Source organism: Sinohyriopsis cumingii, chromosome 5 (genome assembly GCF_028554795.1).
Source record: "Sinohyriopsis cumingii isolate HCF-2022 chromosome 5, ASM2855479v2, whole genome shotgun sequence".
In the NCBI taxonomy this organism is placed as follows: Eukaryota; Metazoa; Mollusca; class Bivalvia; order Unionida; family Unionidae; genus Sinohyriopsis; species Sinohyriopsis cumingii.
The window spans coordinates 115,860,897-115,879,585 of NC_142965.1; the positions used below are offsets into that span (position 1 = coordinate 115,860,897).

General features: G+C 35.3%; 1 protein-coding gene across 3 annotated transcripts in view; it reads left to right on the forward strand.

Annotated features, from left to right (window-relative positions):
* The window catches only part of LOC149800035 (ATP-binding cassette sub-family C member 4-like), a 176,493-nt gene that overhangs the window by 91,953 nt on the left and 65,851 nt on the right, over positions 1-18,689 (forward strand). The window contains exon 8 of one of the 3 annotated variants that reach the window (XM_089959557.1): positions 883-1,132. The exons of 1 other annotated variant lie outside the window; for it this stretch is intronic. In XM_089959557.1, the coding sequence (XP_089815683.1) occupies positions 883-1,132 (250 nt within the window). Of the gene's footprint in view, positions 1-882; positions 1,133-11,554; positions 11,808-18,689 lie in introns of all 3 variants that reach the window. One more of the 3 variants, XM_089959555.1, reaches the window with a different exon arrangement.

Consider the following 18,689-nt stretch of genomic DNA (forward strand, 5'->3'; position numbering starts at 1 on the left):
TTTTCTCAGTGACCTAGATGCAACTTTTATATTTTGTTTCATCCACACCATTTTGGACAGAGCTATGCCACTTAATGCTTAACTTGATATCTTCACATGGGACATTGCTTGTAACTGCCATAGCCAAAAAATCAACAGATTTTGTTGATGAAATTTGATATGGACATTTCCACATAGATTTACATTTACTTTTTATGGATTTAGATTCATCTACTCCATTTTGGATAGCGTTATGCTCCTTGTCAGGCAGATTCTTGTTTTCACATGGAAACTTGGAATGTTGCTTGCAGTCACTATAGCTCAGGAAGCAATTAACATATTCTAATGGAACTGGTGAAGAACATTGACTCTTAGACAAAGATATACCTTTGTAGGATTTGACTCATCTACACCATTTTGGACAGAATTTTGGCTTGTGTCAACCAGTTTTGCATCTTTGGATATCTTTGGCATGGGATGTCGCATGGAATCAGCATAGCTCCAATACCATTCAATATATCCTCATGCAGTTTGATGTGAACATTGTTTCAAACACTTAGATTTATCATTTATGGGTTTTTTCTTTTCTATTCCACTTTGGACAGTTATGGCCCTTTTGAACCAATTTCAGATCTTTGCATGAGATATTGCTTGTATTGATGAGTCCATGATTAGGAAGGACTATGGATTCCACTCTGTTCTCCTACCTTTGCAGACTGTATTGAGCAAAGTCCCTTGTGATGAACCCATAACTAATAACTCTTTCTGGATTGTTCTCCCCTAACAGTCTATCCTCTGCACAGCTGAAATGTGTAAGTTGGAACATAGAGAGGCAGGATTTTATTACGTGTACATGAATCATAGGTTTAAACCGATCTTCTCTTTATTGCAAATTTTACACAGGACAGAGCTCACTTATCTGGGAAAATGCTTGAGGCTGTGTGTTGTGACTGACAACTCATGGATTTGGAGTGACAGGCTTCAACAAATGACTGTTGTGGTTCCATACCTTTTGACCCACCCGTCCGTCACTGCAAGAGGCCTGTATTTTCTGTTGATGTACATCGCAGTAATGCAGCGAACCTTATTTGACTTTGGTTTTCTCTTGATTCGTCATGTTGCATATACATATTCTAGTTTCAAACGTTTTCAGGTTTGTACTAGTTGTCATGTTTCTTTCACCATTTGTAATTTTATGGGTATGGGGGTTGGAGTTAGGTAGTGTTGGTGGATGGGGGACAGAGAAAAGGAACTTAAACTTATATTTGTGTCAGTTTGTGGCCAATGACTCAGTCAGCCTGAAAACCACTTTTGTAGTTGGTTTTGGGGATGTTTGAAGTCACAGCAATACTTTGATCATTATATTTTGCTGTGTCAATGTGCTGTGCATAAGAACACACCACAGAAGCCACTCCAGTCTGATTTGATGGTGGGAATTGAACCAGCACCATTGTAGCTCCTCTGGAAACTGGCATTTACAACTGATAGATTTTTGATGGGGTGTCACTTAAAATGCCACTTAGTCTTGCCTCTTTAAGAAAAAATTTAAGGTCAAAAGGTTTTGGAGGCCGAAGTCCATTATTTCAAGCCCTCTGACATTATTAGTAACTCACCATTTGCATGATTAGTTTTAGTAATGGAATCAAATTGGCCAAACAGAACTTCTCATATTTAGAGATCATTTAAATGAGGTTTGTTGTGAGCTACATGTGGGTAGAAGGCAGTATCTTTAATATATACTACTAAAAGTTTTAAAAATATGCTTAATTTCAGGGATTTGCATTCTTATTGCAAACTCATTGATTTTAGTTGGGAAATAGAACTGCATCTTAATTACAAAATTTTTCAAGCTTTAATGGTAACAGCTTGTAGATAAATGGAGCCATCAAAGTACTGAAAATTCTGTTGTACAGTCATTAACATATTTATGATTGGTTCAGATATGAATGACTCACGTGCATGTAAATAGAGGATATCAATGCTTTTTGTAATAGAGAAATATTCAGGAGTGAAGTGGAATATTGAATTGTCACTCATATATACTCAGAAACCCAGATTTTCCTTTGGTTATATTTTTTAAGGCAAAACCTTCAATTTATATGGCTTGTTTTCCATACTGTGCCATTGGAATTAAGTTCTGTATTACTACATTGATAAAAATAGATTGTGAGATTTTAAATTAATTTAGGACAACATTGTGTTACAATTTTAGTACCTACATAAAATATTTCAAATTATGTATTTTGTCAAATTAATGTTTTTCATATGAAATTGGAGAGAATATTATTTTTTTAAATATATTTTTAGCATGGATTGATGCAGTGAATATTGCTGTACAATCGCCACAGAGCAGTCTTATCGGATAGACTTGAGAGTATAAAATATTGGAGCAAAATATTTTAATTGTTGTGAGTTGACAGAAGAATAAGGATTGGGTGTGTGTGTGTGAATTTCTGCATTCAAATAGTAATCTTGTTGCTATTGCAAGCTTGCAGTTCATTTCAGTAACAGATGCTGCAACATTATTTTATTTCTGTTTGAATTCAACGCTCATCCATTTCTCCATTGTTTTCTGACATGATTATTAGTGTGATGAGAGCTGATATTGCTAATTAAAACAATTTTATTATTGTATTGAATGAAAAGTTTTTTCCTAAAACTTGTCATTTTTCATAGCATGTAACGTGTACTGTATTGGTGATACCAAATATCAACAAAAACAGGTAATGTAATTTCAGTTGCTAACAGTTTGAATGGTCCATGTGGAATGCTTCAAACATACTTTCTTTTGCCAGAAAGATAACTTGTTGCTAAAGTCATAACAGAGTGTAAATAAATAAAATGTTTTGTTTGTGACACACAAGAAAATTATTTGTAATTTAAAACAAAATATGTAAATGCTTTTAGCAAATTGTGATGGATTCAAATGATGAAATGTTATCTCATGTTGCAAAATAATGCAGTTACGTTTTTAAAAGGCCCTTTCATATCAGTGCTGTATCATAACTGCATGTCATCATATTGGAATGCTGGGTGGGGGCATTTGGGTTGTACTGTGAAGGAGTGAGGGCATGGCAGTCTTGTTCAGTAGTTTCTGTTTTCTGTTGAGTCATATTGTATTAATTCTCATATGGCTTCTGGCCCTCAGCCTCACATGAAACAATTAGTATTTGCTTGATTGAGATGCAATCCTTGAAGATCAGTAGAAACACATGACACCTGCTATAAAGAGCTGTTGTCAACATTTTATGCTACATTTCACTTTTTGCAAATGAGAAACAGTAGATATACTGAGTACAACCTGAGAGTTTCAACAGCATGTTTATTATTTTGATGAGTATTGTTTTAAAACACAAAAAATGATAAAAAGGTGCTCTGTATTGCATTGTTTCTGAAATTATCATATTGTTGATACTTTTAGTAAGGCAGCCAACCTTTGGACACTGTTCAGGGCAATTATTTCAGTGCTTTTTTGCTGATTAAAATAACAAATGGCTGCCAGGAAGGAAACTATACCGTTACTCAACCCATCTGAAACTGAGATGTCAGACTTTGTGGAATTCAATATTGCAGTAACTGCTGTTTGTATGAAAGTAGTATCCATGAAGAAGCATGCATCGAAAATCATGTCAGTTGTTGACAGATGACAAAGGCACTTGTAAAGGCAAATGACAAAGGCACTTGTAAAGGCAAATGACAAAGGCAAGTGACAAAGGCACTTGTAAAGGCAAATGACAAAGGCACTTGTAAAGGCAAATGACAAAGGCACTTGTAAACGCAAATGACAAAGGCACTTGTAAAGGCAAATGACAAAGGCACTTGTAAATGCAAATGACAAAGGCACTTGTAAAGACAAATGACAAAGGCACTTGTAAAGGCAAATGACAAAGGCACTTGTAGCAGCAGATGCCAGCAGATGCAGATAACTCTTCCAGGCATAATGTTGTGTCAGGACTGTCAATTAAGAAGGAAAAATTTAGCCTGGAAATGTAGAACCTTTGCTTGCATTACAGTCAACTCCACTTAACTGCACATCGGTTAACTGCACACTCCGGATAACTGCACATAGTCACGCCGGTCCCGTATTTTCCCAATGCTTTTCAATGGGAACAAACTTCGGATAACTGCACTTCGCTTAAATGCGCACTCCGGATAATAGCACGATAAATGTTCTGCCCTTGGCACATTATTCATTACAATTTTACTCCGGTTAACTGCACAATGTATAGTCAGGATCAGTTATTGCCAGTCCACTGCTGTAGCGCTTCAAATAAGCAGACAATTAAGCTGGTAAATGTGACTTTGTAAATGATTGACATGTAAAGGACGCCATAGGTGGTAGATACATGTATATCCCGCCCACCAGGGAGCAATAGTGTGGGAACAGTCATATGTTGCAATAGATGAAGGTCTTCAGACAGAAGGTGAAATCGACGACTCAACCATCGTTGCAGCTCTTACAGAGACAAAACAAGAAGAAAATGACGAAAGAAGTGATAACAGCGATGCAGTAGATGACCAGGTTTCATCTAAAGTCGCTATTCAGTCACTCCAGAATTTACGCAGATTCATGGAACAGAGAGAATGTGAGCTGTTTGAACCGTTTTACAAAATAGAGTCGGCAATTCACCAACTTAATAGTAAAACTTGTGTGCATACATCAATTGCCGATTTCTTTCGGTAATCGTCAGTTTCATTGTGTTTGATTTAACAATATGACATTAGTGCTGTTCATTGTAGACTCTTGTTTCATTTAAGTAAACGTTGAAAGAGTGGATTCTAATCATCTTTATACGTTATTCTTCACCTGTATTCGTGCCGTGCTGATTTAAAGCTGTATTGTACCGTACTTCGGTTAACTGCACACTCCGTTTAACTGCACAGTCTCGTGACGGGCCTGAGGCTGTGCAGTTAACCGGAGTCGACTGTATTTGTTATTTGCCCAAACATCGATGACACTTGTGGTATGTATACTTTTGTAGAGAGTAATGCTTGAGACATGGAAATTATATGACAGGACCCCCAGTCAGGATTTGACCATGGGGAAGAAAACATTAACTGCAGTGCCAGAAGTTTTGCCAAAATCCAGCACTTCCCAAGGAGTCATAAAATATAGATCAGGTTTTAATTCAGAATGAAACCTATTTGATACAGATTAGTACAAAGTTGTTCTACACATGATGTTGATAATAAATGATGATGCAGTAGATTTGTTTACGCTTTACAGGCACTTAACTCCCTTTCCCTGGGTAAGATACAGACAGTATAACGTGCTAAATTTGTAGATAAATAGTACATATAAAATAATCCAACTTATATGGGATAAATATAACATGGTCAAATGGCAATGAAATCAAACCCGAATATTAACCCAGCAGATTCGAATAAACCTATTTGTAGCCATTGGCAGGTGAAGAATCCAGTTATGGTACATTAATTGTATAGAATTTCTTGCCATCTTTCAGACCTTGCAATCTTATTCCTCCACCAAATATACTGGCTGCCAAGTATAGCCTATCATGTGCTGAAAAAATGAAATTAGGCCAACAACAAGAACTTGTCTTGCATTCTCTTTGTTGTTGAGTTCAGAGTAAACATATTGGTGTACACACATGGCAAAACCTGCATTCTACGTCACATGGTCGAGGGAAATTTATGATCATCCTAAATCTGTTTGGTAGTGGTCTCTAGCTTGAAAGAAATGTATACATTTCAGCCGTCTATTTCTCATAAGCATATATTACTTATGCTGGGAACTTTTATAAACTACATTCATTCAAAGTTAAAAAGAGAAATTTTACTTTGAAATAAATCTAATTGATAAATTTGCTTTGTAGAATCCAAAACTTGGAGCATTTATTTTGGGATGTGTTTTCTTGTAGCTGGCATAAGTTTGGATCATGCAAATTTCTCCTTTCCGCTTAGAGAAAATTAAGGTCATGAGTGACCAAGCTGTTAAAGCTTTTATGGTAAACCCACATTGTCCATCTCAGTTTTTTCGGGTAGCCTAGTGGTTGGAGCATCAGCCTCGGATGAGGGATGTCACAGGTTTGAACCGCATCCAAGTCATACCAAAGACTTATAAAAATGGTATTGCAGCTGCCTTGCTTGGCACTCAGCATTAAGAGGTTACTGGTAAGACTGGTGTCCAGATAATGTGACTGGGTAGGACATAATGCAACATGCCCCAGTGCTAGACATCACTATACTGGTAATTACTATAAACTGCCACACTGATGGCATCATAGTGATATAACTGAATAATTGTTAAAGCTATTTTAAAATCCAGAGGACACACACTATCTCAGTTTGGGTTTCCTTTTATAATCGCTTGTGATGTTGATTTGTGGCAAACTGTCTTGACAAAAAAACCTGTTGATAATCTCGCATTTTGGAGGGACTCACCCTTTGAAGAAAACGTTGCAGCTGGTAGGTGTGTTTTTTGGGGACAAACTTTAGTGTTCTCCACAACAGCAAGGGCACAAAAACTGATTTTTAAGCATATATCAAGCATTGGTATTAAGTTTATTTTTCAACTATACTTATATGTTGCAGGCAAGGTTAGATCTATTGTTTGATAATCCCTCCCTTTTCAGACAGCAGGCTTTGCTTTATGCTGACCCTGTTATATTAACTTAATAGAATTCATCATTTTAGGAAATATTCTTGGTTGATTGTTCCTTTAAGCAGTTGTAAGTGAAAAAAATACCTTGTTAATACATAGTTGGAAGGCGTGATACAACTGTTGATAAATGATACGCCATATTTGAAAGCCGTTCATGTCATTCAGCACTGGCATTTGGATGATATCTTCCCTTTGGGCAATTATGAAATTTTAAAAAGAATAATTTAAATACTACTACTACTCCTACTATTACTATGTTGTCATCATCATCGTCGTCATTAGTTATATAAATTTAACAAGAAAATGTGATACATATGATTTTTCATATGAAGGGACATTAGTTGACTTTGGTAGTTTTTATTATTATTGTCCTTTAAACTTATTAATTTATTTAGTCCTTTAAACATGTTTATTTATCTGCTCTACACCAATGTTTGGACATAAAAAATATTTACTTTCAAGTTGACTCAAAATATAAAAAAGAAATTTAAAAGAATCAGACTGGTCTATGGCAACAAAAGTAAAGCCTTTCTGGTTGTATAAGAAAGGCACACAATGCAGGATCATTTATAGCAGCACCTTGAGATAGTGTGCCATACTAAAAATATAACACTTAAATAGTAGCTAGCTTACAAACTGTTATTTGTCCACATTATGTCACAGCAAGATTTTGAATCAGATCATTTTGGGTCATACAAATTTGATTGTATGTTTTCGTGCAAGGTGATTCTAGTTTCTGTGATATGGTGTTTGTTTCTTTTGGTTGGCTGTTCCTTATAATATCTAAATTTTCTGTATCTGATCCAACATAAACCCTAATCTGCCATCACATAATGCACCAGCAGATCTAGGTCTGTGCAGTTTGTCATGACTAAAGAGTAGAAGAAACAGCAAACAATAGACCCAATAAAAAAGAGATATATTTTTATTCATATTACAACTACAGACAAAGTCAAAAAGTTGCAAAAAACCATTATCTAATACAGTCAGAATATCACGGCTCAAATACTTGATCTTTTCACAAATCTGGACTTATACGACATTAGATCTATGTTATATTACTGCAAACCTGTAAATCAGTGTTATCTTGGCATTGGGTACTGTTTGCATCATTTTGATTTAGTCTGTATTGATAACCTTATGGACTTTTATTTCTAATTCTGTTTTATTTCTTTAGTTTACATCTTCAAGTATATGATTATACACATCTTATAACAAGAATTGTGTTGTAATAATGGGCCTTGTATTGAGACTGTCTTATAACGAAGTACATAATGTTTTTCTAATTTCATTGGGTTTTTTTTTTTTGCAATAATATTATTATATGTGTTTTATCTTATAGGTGTTGTCTAATGTTGTAAAGTGCTTATGGCTTCTAAAGATTAGGCGCTATACAAAGTCCTCATTATTATTATTATTATAATACATATATTTTTACTCTCACTTTATGAAATGGGATCAGAGGTCATACTCAGCTTATAAGTAATAACAGGAACTGTATTACATTGATGGGCCTTATGGTGAGACTGTCTAAAAATGAAGTACATATTGTATGTAATTTTACTACCTCTTAATGAAACAGGATCTTTGACTATACCCGCCTATAGAAGTAACCATGCTATAATGAGGAATCAACAGTGAGAGGGTAACAATACAGGAGAAAATGACCTTGTGTCTAGTGCATAATATGAAAATCATTCCACTTTGAAATATTTGCATTGTTGGTTACTGAGTATGACTCACTTCTTTGCTTTTTTTGTTGCAATAACTTGCATCTTTGCTGCACTATTTCCTTACATTTGCTTTTTTGCTAATACTGTATTACTAATATTTCTTTTCTGAAAAGTAGCATCTCTTTGTACATTTGAAGTAACGTGCTAGCTCACTCGGCTTGAAGAATTGAATCTTATTCAAATTCTGTTTTCTTTGGAATGATTAACATTGTAATATTGCTTATATCTAGGTCCATGTGTTTGTTTGTAAAATTTTTGTTATGTCTTGTGTTTTCTTAGCTCGTTTATTTTATTCTGAGTTATTTACCCATGGCATAGTTGTTAGGTTATTTCAGTAGATTGTCACGTGTTTAGGCTCTCATAAACAGTAACAAGAAAAAAGTGAAGACAACAAGCTTTGTAAAATTTAACAAATAATTTATTTCCCAAGAAAAACATAGTAAAAATGAGGAAAAGAACCTATGGTTTTAAGAATCAAATAAAAATATAATCCAAGAAATAAAAATTAGAAGTCATAGTAATAAAATGTTCTAATGAATTTGAGTTCGAGTCCCAATGAAATTCCAAAATGGAAGGTGATGATGTAAGCTATATCCAATGTAGTACTGATGTGTATATAGTTCTTTGTTGTACCATGAACAAAAATATAATATTCCATTGTTTGAATTCCAAAAAAAACACCTTACGTCCAAGTGTTCAAGAGTTCAGCTGAGATTATTTCTCAAAACATCAGTATTAAACCTGACTACTTCAAAATTCCGGTAAAACCTGCATTTTGAAATAGAGCCTATTACATGTTAAAAGTCATCCAGTACAGCCTTGATTCTACCCTAAAATCCTACACTAGGAATGAATAACAAAATAAAAAAGTAAGTTGTTTACTTCAACTGTTACTAATTTTGACTCAAGGTCAGGAACTATGTCAGCATAAAGATCTAAAGTTCTTTTTTTTAGGTGTTTACGAAAAAACAGGTCAAATTAATTTCTGGAAAATGTCAAATTCCAGTAAACAAAATTGCATTACTATTACATGTAATGGAATAAAAAAAATGTAAAACTAACAAGCAGACAATTAAATTAAATCAAATATAAATTAAATAAACATAACAAGAATACATCCAGTAATACTTACTTGGTCCTAAATAAAAATGGTGCAGATCTGACATCCAATAAGTCTACCACAGCAGGAATTTGAAAATCTTGTTATTGCTGTAGAGACAATTTCAACACTGCAGTTTAAAGAAGTAATGGTCTTGAATTCCTGGATATTATTTTCAACCTTAGAATATTACTGCTACATGGGAATCCCCAGTGGCCTAAGTGGCTGGCACATCTATTAAGGATGCAGGTGGTTGTGGTTTTGAACCCAGGCTGAGTCATACCAAAGACTTATAAAAATGGTACTAAAAGTTGCCTCACTTGGTGCTCAGCATAAAGAGGTTAGTCATAGGACTGGTTGTTCTGGTCTCAGGATAATGTGTCTGGGTGGGACATGATGCTGAATGTCTGTGGCATGATGCCCCAGTGCTAGTCATTGTTATAAACTGCCACACTTCAAACATTGTAGAGCTGTGATTAAACTTGTTTAGCTACGTTAAAAATCTAAACGACACAGACCTACATGGGAATCTCGTCTTTCATTTGCCTTTAGGGTTATGTTTATTTTAGAGAGAATCTGTCATGTTAGGAAGCAAATAATTAAGCATTTATTAATATTTACGGTTTATTCATTAGACCTCACTTCAAAAAGGGAGGGATATTTTACCAGCATATCTTACATGTCTTTAGTAAAACTCAATTTTCCATAGCAAGTAAGTTGACATGGAGGTTTTACTGTCACAGTATCTATTTTAGGAACTTATATATAAATATTGTAAAATTTCATTACAACAGAAAGAAAGTGGACATTATGGCAATTTTAATGCCATAAATATCCATTTTACCAGCATCTCTGACAATTCATTTGTAAAATTAAATTTGCCACCTCCGATTCACATTTGAACAACATTCATCTTCAAATTCAGCACTGTTGTCTCAGCATTTGAGTTGTTGAGGTATTCTGTTTATTAAACAGTACTTAATAATATTTTAGGGCTTTAATTTTAATAACTTTGAACCTATCACTTATGGATATTAAACCAATTTGGATCATGGGTTAAAAATATGTTTAAAAAATATTGGGTCTTTGTGACCTACTTTACAGGGTTTATTACATTATGAAGATTTGTTATGCAAAGTCTGGGTTGGCATCACCAGCTTTCAAGGGTTTATTTTGAACACCGTGTGAATGTAAAGAGAGCCTGAAGTTGTACCACCATAGACAGATACGTATCAGCTGAAATATATTTGTTCTGAAGATATAGCCAACTTGGTATTAGTGCTCTATATTAAAATGGATTTGAAATGGAGGTACATGGATTGGGGTGGGACAGGTATCTCCGACCTATACATTTTCACTGATCTTTAATTTTGCTAATATGGTTATGATGTTAAACCTGACAATGATGCAATTCTTTGGTGTTGAATGATAACATCACATCCAACTCATGTAAAAGAATTGGAGTTATCTTTCATGCTGTTGCTCCCTAACAACTCTGTTTTCTCTGTATGCCACTTGCACCCCCGCATTCCCCGCATTATACCTTGAATTTCTTTGCTGTATGGTAGAGATTTGGAAAGTGAAGCCAGTTTGTGCTGTCAGAGATCTATATATTATCACTAATCTATATTTTGTTCCCCGTATGGGTATCATGCCAAATCCAACAATGATGCATGCCTTTGTTGTTGCATGATATGATTGCTACTAACTTGTTCCTAGTTAGTGTTAGGACTAGTCGGCCGTGTGTCAGGATAAAGTGACTGGGTGGGACATGCTGTTACATGTCTGTGGAATGATGCCTCAGTACTAGATGTCACTATAAAATGCCACACTGCAAGCATTGTAGCAATATGACTGAAATTGTTAAAGCTGCATTAAAGCCAAACACACATGTGCACACACACATATGTGCACAGACACACACATACACACATGTGCGCGTGCGCACACACACACACACACACACACACACACACACACACACACACACACACACACACACACACACACTCTTGTGCCTAAGAAGTGGGGTTACTTTTTGATCTACAGCTCACTAACAACTTTATTTTGAATATAGGTTTGCCCAAACACATTACACCTTGCATTTCATCGCTTTAGGGCTGAGATTCAGATGATTTGGAAAGTGAAACCAGTATGTGCTGCCAGAGATAGTTCCTGGTACCTGCTTGGAGACAAAATCCTTTATTTGGCAGTCATTGTCCCCTATTTTTACCAGCATCACCCCATTAGGTCCCGAGATCTGTACCTGTTGGTTTCCTACATACAGCTTCTACAGAAAACATTGCTGGGTTTTGGACTTGAGACAGCAGAATACCTTGCGTACTTCATTGTTAGCGCAAGGCGATTTAAGGTTTGTACTTTTTACTGAAAATTTCTTGTAGCTTAGTGTGTACTGTTTGGTGAGATTTTTTTTCACTTCATGGTGGCTTATTGGATTATTGCTGTCTCAGAGGTTCTTAACTATTGGTGTTTTCTAGTTTTCTATTTGACCTTCAATTTATTATACATGTGTATGAAAGGGGGTGTGTAGTTGAACAGAATTAGTATGTATTGGTATGATGTCATGCTTGAGTAAGTCTAAGGTAGAAAAAGAATAGCCAAGTAGTAATATGGCTACCATAGACATTATTAAAATATGGGAATACTTTACTTAGGCCTTTATGGAACTCCAATTTAATTGCTCCACTTTCAATTAAGGGTTGACAGTCATCATATTTTGCATTCTTTTATGAACAGTAATTGTTGGTCCATGGTTTTCATACTATACACTGGTAATATTGACCTTGTCTTTTTTGGTCCATAGTTTTCATACTGTACACTGGTAATATTGACCTTGTCTTTTTTGGTCCATGGTTTTCATACTGTACACTGGTAATATTGACCTTGTCTTTTTTGGTCCATAGTTTTCATACTGTACACTGGTAATATTGACCTTGTCTTTTTTGGTCCATGGTTTTCATACTGTACACTGGTAATATTGACCTTGTCTTTTTTGGTCCATAGTTTTCATACTGTACACTGGTAATATTGACCTTGTCTGTTTTGGTCCATGGTTGTCATAATATACACTGGTAATATTGACCTTGTCTTTTTTGGTCCATAGTTTTCATACTGTACACTGGTAATATTGACCTTGTCTGTTTTGGTCCATGGTTGTCATAATATACACTGATAATATTGATATTGTTTGTATGGGTCCATGGTTTTCATAATATAGACTGAAAATATTGACCTTGTCCTTATTGGTCCATGGTTTTCACACTATTCACAGGTAATATTGACTTTGTCTTCTATTGGTCCATGGTTTTCATACTATACACTGGTAATCTTGTCCTTGTCTTTTTTGGTCCATGGTTTTCGTACTATATAGTGTTTTGTCTGCAAATGTCTTCATGTATGTCATTTGACTCATCAGGGCAAAAACATTGATTCGAAATCCTATTCAAACTGATGAAGTCTTCAGTAGTTTTAAAATAAATAAATTTATTGTTTAAATACACAACAAAAATATTAGTTATATAATATGACTAAAGCCAATAAGGCATTTCCCTTGCCAGAAGCATTTTCTGTATTTGTTAAAAATCTTGTTACTGGTTTCATGTCATCAGAAATAATCTGAGCATATATGACAATTTGTTTATTGTTGGATATGTCACTGCTTTCATCTGCCATTTCTTTCACAAATGACAAATTGTTCAGGTCACGTATAAATGTGATGTATGTTTGATTTAATTTAACTGTTTATTTGTTAATTTTAAAGATTTTTTATATTCCATTGCATGCTATTGTAGTATAACTTTATTTACTGGATTTGACATTTTCCAAAAATTCAGTTCATTTCTGTTTGACCTGACTGTTTTCGTAAACAACTAATAATAAAAACTTTGTAACCAATGATGACCTAGTTATGAGAAGTTTATGAAATAAATAATAGAACTATACTTTGACTCTTATATACAGTTATTGACAAAGCGCACTAAAAGGCTGCAGAATAAATAAGTAGTCACATCTGATTTTTCATAATTTATCACATGAAGCAATTTTACTAAACAAAAATGAGTGTTACAAGGCCTTGGTTGAAAATGGGTAACTGTAACATGGTACACGGGGGTAAATATTCACACACAGAGGTACACATGTAATGCTGGGATCTATTATTTAGCATGACTGTGTTGGATACATTTTACATGTGAAACACATGGTGGATTATTATAATCCTAGGACAAAATGAAGTGAAATGTAAATAACAATTTCAGAACTGTATTTAGCAAACACTATGTGAACATTGACCATACCTTATCATGAGGGGGTTGGTATTCTGAGGTACTTTATAGTGAGGGACTGCTGTAGTGACTGATGTGGTTGTGATCCCCAACACTTTTTTTCAGGTCTGAGATGCAGTATGTGTGGAAAACTATGAAAGTTTCTGTTCCAGTGGTTTGTGTATGGGTCCTTGGCCCAAGGTTGCTATACTTTTGTATTGTGGTAACATTCATTCAGGCAGGGCAAATGATGCGAGCCTCGAATCTTTATGTTTGTCTTCCACTGCTCTTTCTCATAGCACAGACAGTGATGGGCTGCATTTTGTTTGCCATAAAAAATGGAAGTGAACTGTTTCTTTCAAGGATAAGAATTCAGGTAAGAGTTACAGATGTTGTATACATATTAGCTGCAAGTTTTGTTCCTGCTGAATGTTTTGGCACCATCTCATTGCCTTACTTCACCACACTATTTGTATTGTCATATTTTTCTTTGTTGGCTTGATAAACTTTTAGGGAAGTCTTTTATGCAAGCCACTTAAATCCATGTTCTGTAATTAAAGTACTTGGAAGGTGGCAGGTGGCTAATTACAGTGTCACAGAAAGTGGTGCATTTATTTTGTTTGTTGGGTGTGATACACAACAAACTCTTTTCTGTTATGGACAGTAACAGCAGCATCATCAAATAGTAAAGGTTTTGATTACAGTTTTTCATTTAAATAAATTTCTTCAACTTTAGATTCTCATTATACCTGGCATGAATCAGTATGAAGCTTTGACAGTTCATTCTGTGACGTGCACACTCACCCCTTCTACTTTGGGGTCAAGGCCACAGTTATGAAAAAAATCTTCAATAAGGAACTAGTGAAAGTTTTTTAATTTTCAAATATTTCTAAAATCCTTGATAGATTTTTTCCATACTTGGAAATATTATAAACTTAAGACAGTTGATTTGGTGACTTTTGACTTGCTGCTTTGATCTTGGAGGTTGTTGTTGTTGCTGTTGTAGGGTTTAACACCATTTTGCAGCACAAGATAGGCTATACATGTATAAATGGTGGAGATAGAAACTGGGAAAACCCTGGATAGAACCACAAACCCACGATAAGCTACTAGCAAGCTTTCTCACATACCCACATTGGCTGAACCTAAGACTTGAAACCCATGCATACAGAGGTGAGATGGCAGTGATATCTAACAGTGAGTGCTTTAGACCACTCATTCACTTGGGACCCCTGATCTTGGGGGTTAAGAATTGACAGCCATAGAGAATTTGTATTAAGATTTTGGTTCAGGTTTCTTTATCTGCTTATATTTCTGAAAACCTTGATTAAATTTTTTCATATTTGGATATGTTATTATGAAGCTAAAACAATTTTTATTAATGGCATGCAAACATACCTCTTCAACCTTGGGGTCAAGGTCAAGGTCATAGAAAGTTTGTGTTTAAGTTTTGGTTCAAGTCTTTTCAGTTACTTATATTTTTTAAACCTCCTGAGTGATTTTCTTCATACTTCATATGACCAAAGTGATTTTATGCTGATAAAATGTTAAAGATGCCATGTAAGATAACCAGGCTGAATTGAATAAATGGAGTAAACAGTAACCATTATCAAGTTTCTTAGCAACAGGTGTGGAGATGGAAATTGGAAAAAAACATCAAACATCAGTGAAGTTGAAAATGTAAAGATAGTGGGAGTCATGCAGTCAGTGACAGTCTTGGGAAGGTAGTCATATTCTGCTAAATGTTGTGTCAGCTGTTAGATGCAGGGTTGTTCTATTCTGTCAGTCCCTCAAAAGTAATGTTTAGCCAGTTAAATACTTCATAAGTCTTAGTTGGAATTCATTTGGTATATTTTATATGGACTGAAAGAGAGAAGTAGTGGTAAGAAAAGTAAAAATAAGTAAACAGTGTTGAAACAGCTCAGTAAATAATGTGGCTGCTTAGTAACTTTCTTAGGTGAATAAGAAAGTTTTTTTCTTTTTATATGAACAATAGTAATCATTCATTTCACCATGACTTAGTTTGATGATTTATTTTGTACAACTGAAGTTTTCTGCCACAAACTGCTGCGGCACAAGCCAGAACAGCCAGTCAACTTTGGGATGAATTGTTGTGAAGCTAAAACTATTAATTCAGTGACATGCATGCTTTCTTGAGTTTGGGGTCAAGATCACGGTCATTGAATATTTGTGCTCAAAGTTAAAGGTTTTCATATATTTTTATTTCCAAAACCCATTGGTGAATTTTATCTATGCATTAAATGAATCATTATAAAGCTAAGACAATTAATTCTTGAAGTTATTTACTGAAGCTTTTGTCACAGAAAATGTGATTTAAGGTTTTGGTTACACTTTTTTCATTTGCTTATATTTTCTAAACCCCTTGATGGATTTTCTCCATGCTTTCAATGAATTATTCAGACAGCAAAGACAGTTCATTAAGAGACTTATATGCTTGACCCTTTCACCTTCGGGTCAAGGTCACAGTTAAAGAAAATGTATTAAGCTTTTGGTTGCAGCTGTTTCATTGTTTTGTTTCCTAAACACCTTGAAGGTTTTGCTCCTACTTGACATTAATCACTATGTAGCTAAGATAATTCAGTTGGTGACATGCACACATTCCACATTGACCTCATAACTGAGGTTATAGATATTACGGTTTTGTTTAAGATTTTTTTATTTTCTTTTATTTCCAAAGCACCTTGAAATAAATGAGAAATTTAAGAATGAAAACTGGAAAGGTCAAAGATTTAGGTATTGGAATATTGTAAACAGTAAACCTGGTGTTGGAAATTTTAATGTGATAAACATTTGTTAACTGTTGACTAAAGCATATATTTGTAGAATTAATCCAAATACTCAAAATATTGTTTAATAGGGCATACCTAACATTTTATTCAGCCCAGCTTTAGCTTAATGTTCCTACATGCATTTCTTTTTTGAAGTGTTGCTTTTAGTGAGGTCTCTTAAGGTTTTGGAAAAGCAAGGTTTGTTTTGCTTTCATTGGTTTTTTTCTTTGAGCAAGGTTTGTTTTGCTTTCATTGGTTGTTCTTTGAGCAGGGTTTGTTTTGCTTTCACTGGTTATTTCTTTGAGCAGGGTTTGTTTTGCTTTCATTGGTGTTTTCTTTGAGCAGGGGTTGTTTTACTTTCATTGGTGTTTTCTTTGCACAAGGTTTGTTTTGCTTTCATCGGTGTTTTCTTTGAGCAGGGGTTGTTTTGCTTTCATTGGTTTTTTCTTTGAGCAAGGTTTGTTTTGCTTTCATTGGTTGTTTCTTTGAGCAAGGTTTGTTTTGCTTTCATTGGCTTTTTCTTTGACCAAGGTTTGTTTTGCTTTCATTGGTTGCTTTATGGCACATCAACATAAGGAGGTCATTTTGTACTGAGGGAATTGGAATACTGTGCCTTGGCCAGGGACATATCAGTGGTAGGATTCAAACCCACATCCATTTAATCATGAGTCAAGCATTCTAACCACTGGTTCACTAGGGCTCCTTTAGTGCAAGATACTAGATGCAAAGGTTCTAACCACTGGGCCACAAGGGCTCTTATAGAGCAATGTTACTGGATTCAAAGTGAGATAACCACTGGTTCACTAGGGCTCCTTTAGAGCAAAGGTTACTAGATGCAAAGATACTAGCCACTGGGCCACTAGGGCTCCCATAGAGCAATGTACTTGATTTAAAGTGGGATAACCACTGGGTCACTAGGGCTTCCATAGAGCAATGTGCTGGATTTTAAGTGGGATAACCACTGGGTCACTAGGGCTCCCATTGAGCAATGTACAAGGTTCAAAGTGGGATAACCACTGTGCCACTAGGGCTCCCATAGAGCAATGTAATGGATTTAAAATGGGATAACCATTGGGCCACAAGGGCTCCGATTGAGCAATGTACCAGATTCAAAATGGGATAACCATTGGGCCAAAAGGGCTCCCATAGAGCAGTGTACCAGATTCGAAGTGGGATAACCATTGGGCCACTAGAGCTCCCATAGTGCAATGTACTAGATTTAAAGTGGGATAACCATTGGGTCTCTAGGGCTTCATAGAGCAATGTACCAGATTCAAAGTGGGATAAACACTGGACCACTTGGGATCCCTTGGAGCAGGGTACTAGTTTCAATATTTGGATGATGCATGTACTTGTGATGGTGTCACTAAATGAAATACAATTAAAGAGTTTTTCTTTTCTGTTTTCTTGTCGATATAAACAAGTGATGTGTTCCAGTTTTATGTTCAGGCTAGACACAAACATCCTGTGTGAGCCTGGTATGAAACTTTATGTAAGAGTAGATTTTGAGACACATGTTTCTAAAGAAAGAAGAACACCATGAAACATCTTTCCTTCCTCATCATCTGAAGAAAATAAAATGCATGTCATACTATCATCTATCTTATTTCCTCCTGAGTGGTTAGAGCATCCGCCTGGGATGTGGGAGGTCATGGGTTTAAGTCCTGGTTGAGTCATACCAAAGACTTATAACAAAAAATAATACTAGTAGCTGCCTCGCTTGGCACTCATCAATAAGAAGTTAGTATTAGGACTGGTCGGCTGATGTCAGGATAATGTGCCTGGGTGGGACATGAAGCTGCATATCTGCAGCATGATGCCCCATTGCAAGATATCACTGTGAACTGACACACTGCCGACATTGTGGTGATATGACTGAAAAATTGTTAAAGCTACATTAGATACCATGAATGTACACAAGCATGTTTCCCCACACACTGAGTGCTTAATCGTCTAAGATGATTGTCATGCTATATGTACACATCTGGGATCTTGCAGCCTGAAGCAGTCTTGATCACATTATCAGACCATCATAAAACGTCGGAAATGTTAAGGGTCAGCATATCTTATTGATCATATGGTTTTGCAACTCGAAAAGTTACTGACTCTTGTTGCTCTAACATTATTTATCTTTTTTATTGCATTTAAGAGACCTTGATTTCTTTTTATGCACTACTAATT